The following is a 1,920-nucleotide window of genomic DNA, read 5'->3' on the forward strand; positions in this document are numbered from 1 at the left end:
GTTTCTGACCTTGAGGCCAGATCAGCAGCTCCACATCTTCAACATGCTCAAGTCTCACCTGACTGACAAGGGGATGCTGACAGCTGCCACAGAAGACGAATAGGGACCACTGAGGGCCAGGAGAGCAGGAACAGGGCTGAGTGAGGGGCAGGGCTCCAGGGCAAGCCCAACTGGACAAAGACAAGACTTCAACTCACTGTCTTTTTTTTTTTTTTAACAGTGTTTTTTATTTGTGGATTTAAAAAAAAAAATCTGTGTGTACAGTCTATGTGCTTATGATTTGGGTTGTAAGTAACCTACAGCTTTGAGTTGGAAAGAAGTCATGGTGGTAAAACCATTTGGGTTTTTAAAACCGAAGTCTTTAACAACCTGGAAGACAGTGTTGCCCAGCTCTGAAGCACCTGCTTGGTGCTTCTAGTTCCCAAGGTGGAGCTTCCATATGTGGGCTTGATCAGAGTGGTCATTTATCTGTGTTCGTCCAGTTTAGCGCCCCCCACCCCCAAAGCTCTCTTTGTAGCTGACCCCCAGCAGGGAAGAGATGCACAGCTTGGATGTCTTTACTACTGGAGCGCTTTCCCTGGGCTTCTCAGTAATCCCTGCCTTGGAGCTACAGGAGTGTTGCCTCCTGAGGCTGGAGGGATGAAGACTTGTTAATCAGATAGGCATTCTGTTCACAAATCCTGTGGAGTATGAGCTCTGCTTTATGATATGGGTTCACCTCGCTTCATCACAGACTGAAAGAAGATTTCAGTTTTTATTTTTTTCAGAAAGCATGAAAAATTATAATAGTCTGGAGAAAAGCCACACTGTACTATTTCAAGTGTATGCAGTAGGATATACTGTAATTGGGCCTTTTCCCACAGGGTTTAGGCTCAAGTGGCTCCTATAGGGCAGTCGGTTAACTGGGTCTTTTCAGGGATGATGTCGTTCACGTTTGTGCTGTAGACTTGTTGCTGCTGAATCCCTTCTGGGGGCTTCCCCATTTGACAGGGAGCAGAGGGCTTCTCTTTCACATGCCCATGCCCTTGACCTTGCTGACACCCACGTAGCTGCTGTGTTGTGTGTGTGTGTGTGTGTGTGTGTGTGTGTGTGTGTATTACATATATAATATATATATGTATAACTCTTAAGGCAAGTGTGTATCTGTGTGTGTGTTAAAAAATCACTTATTTCTTACAGTGATTTCAGTTGTACCATGACTTCTTCACTGAAACCACAAAGTCCTGCTTACAACTCTGCATAACCCAACCCAATTAGAGGTTTGAAGCTTCTGAAGATTAAATGCACACTTGTTGTATAATGTGACCAGTTTAAATGTAGTTTATATTTTACAGGGGGACCTTTTTTCTTTTCAACTGTGACTTATTTATTGTTTCCTTTTAAGTAGAGGAGTGAGGTTGACTTTTGGAATATACGTTCTTTGTCAGGACAATAAGCAAGGGGGTATAGGAGAGAGAGCTTGGTGGCCAAGTGTGTTCCATTATTCTGTGCCATATTGGTTCTCATTGCCAAATGGGGCTGTAACAGCTTGCTTCAGCACCTTGGGCTGGTGCTGCTTTGCTTTATTTCTGTTTATCTCAGCCTCACTGCATCTGTGGATGCTCACAGCCAGCCCAGATCACTGAAGCGTCCCCCACGGGCCAGACCCCTCTTGATGTCTCAGCTCACAGTCGCTGTGTGACCTTCCACGTGTAACAGCTTCTTTCTTCTGAACTTTTATTTCCAGTTCATTACATGGCTTTTCTTTTTCAGGTCCAAGGCCCCCTTAAAAACAAAATGTGTTTTTGCATGGGGTTTTAGTGCTGGCTGTGACTCTAGGTAGGACAGACACATCACTCTGTGGGTCCTCATTTTCTGAGCTCTCTTGTAATTCCCATATTCCATGATTCTGGCTGAACAAGTACATGTACCAGAGGCTGC

General features: G+C 44.7%; 1 protein-coding gene across 1 annotated transcript in view; it reads left to right on the forward strand.

Annotated features, from left to right (window-relative positions):
• The window catches only part of CDS2 (CDP-diacylglycerol synthase 2), a 66,208-nt gene extending 66,105 nt beyond the window's left edge, over positions 1 to 103 (forward strand). The window contains exon 14 of the mRNA XM_007452863.1: positions 1 to 103. This exon is cut by the window's left edge and continues 9 nt beyond it. Within this exon, the coding sequence (XP_007452925.1) occupies positions 1 to 103 (103 nt within the window).
• Positions 104 to 1,920: the final 1,817 nt, after the last annotated feature.

The sequence above is a fragment of the Lipotes vexillifer genome, unplaced genomic scaffold, assembly GCF_000442215.2.
Source record: "Lipotes vexillifer unplaced genomic scaffold, Lipotes_vexillifer_v1.1 scaffold1044, whole genome shotgun sequence".
In the NCBI taxonomy this organism is placed as follows: domain Eukaryota; kingdom Metazoa; phylum Chordata; class Mammalia; order Artiodactyla; family Lipotidae; genus Lipotes; species Lipotes vexillifer.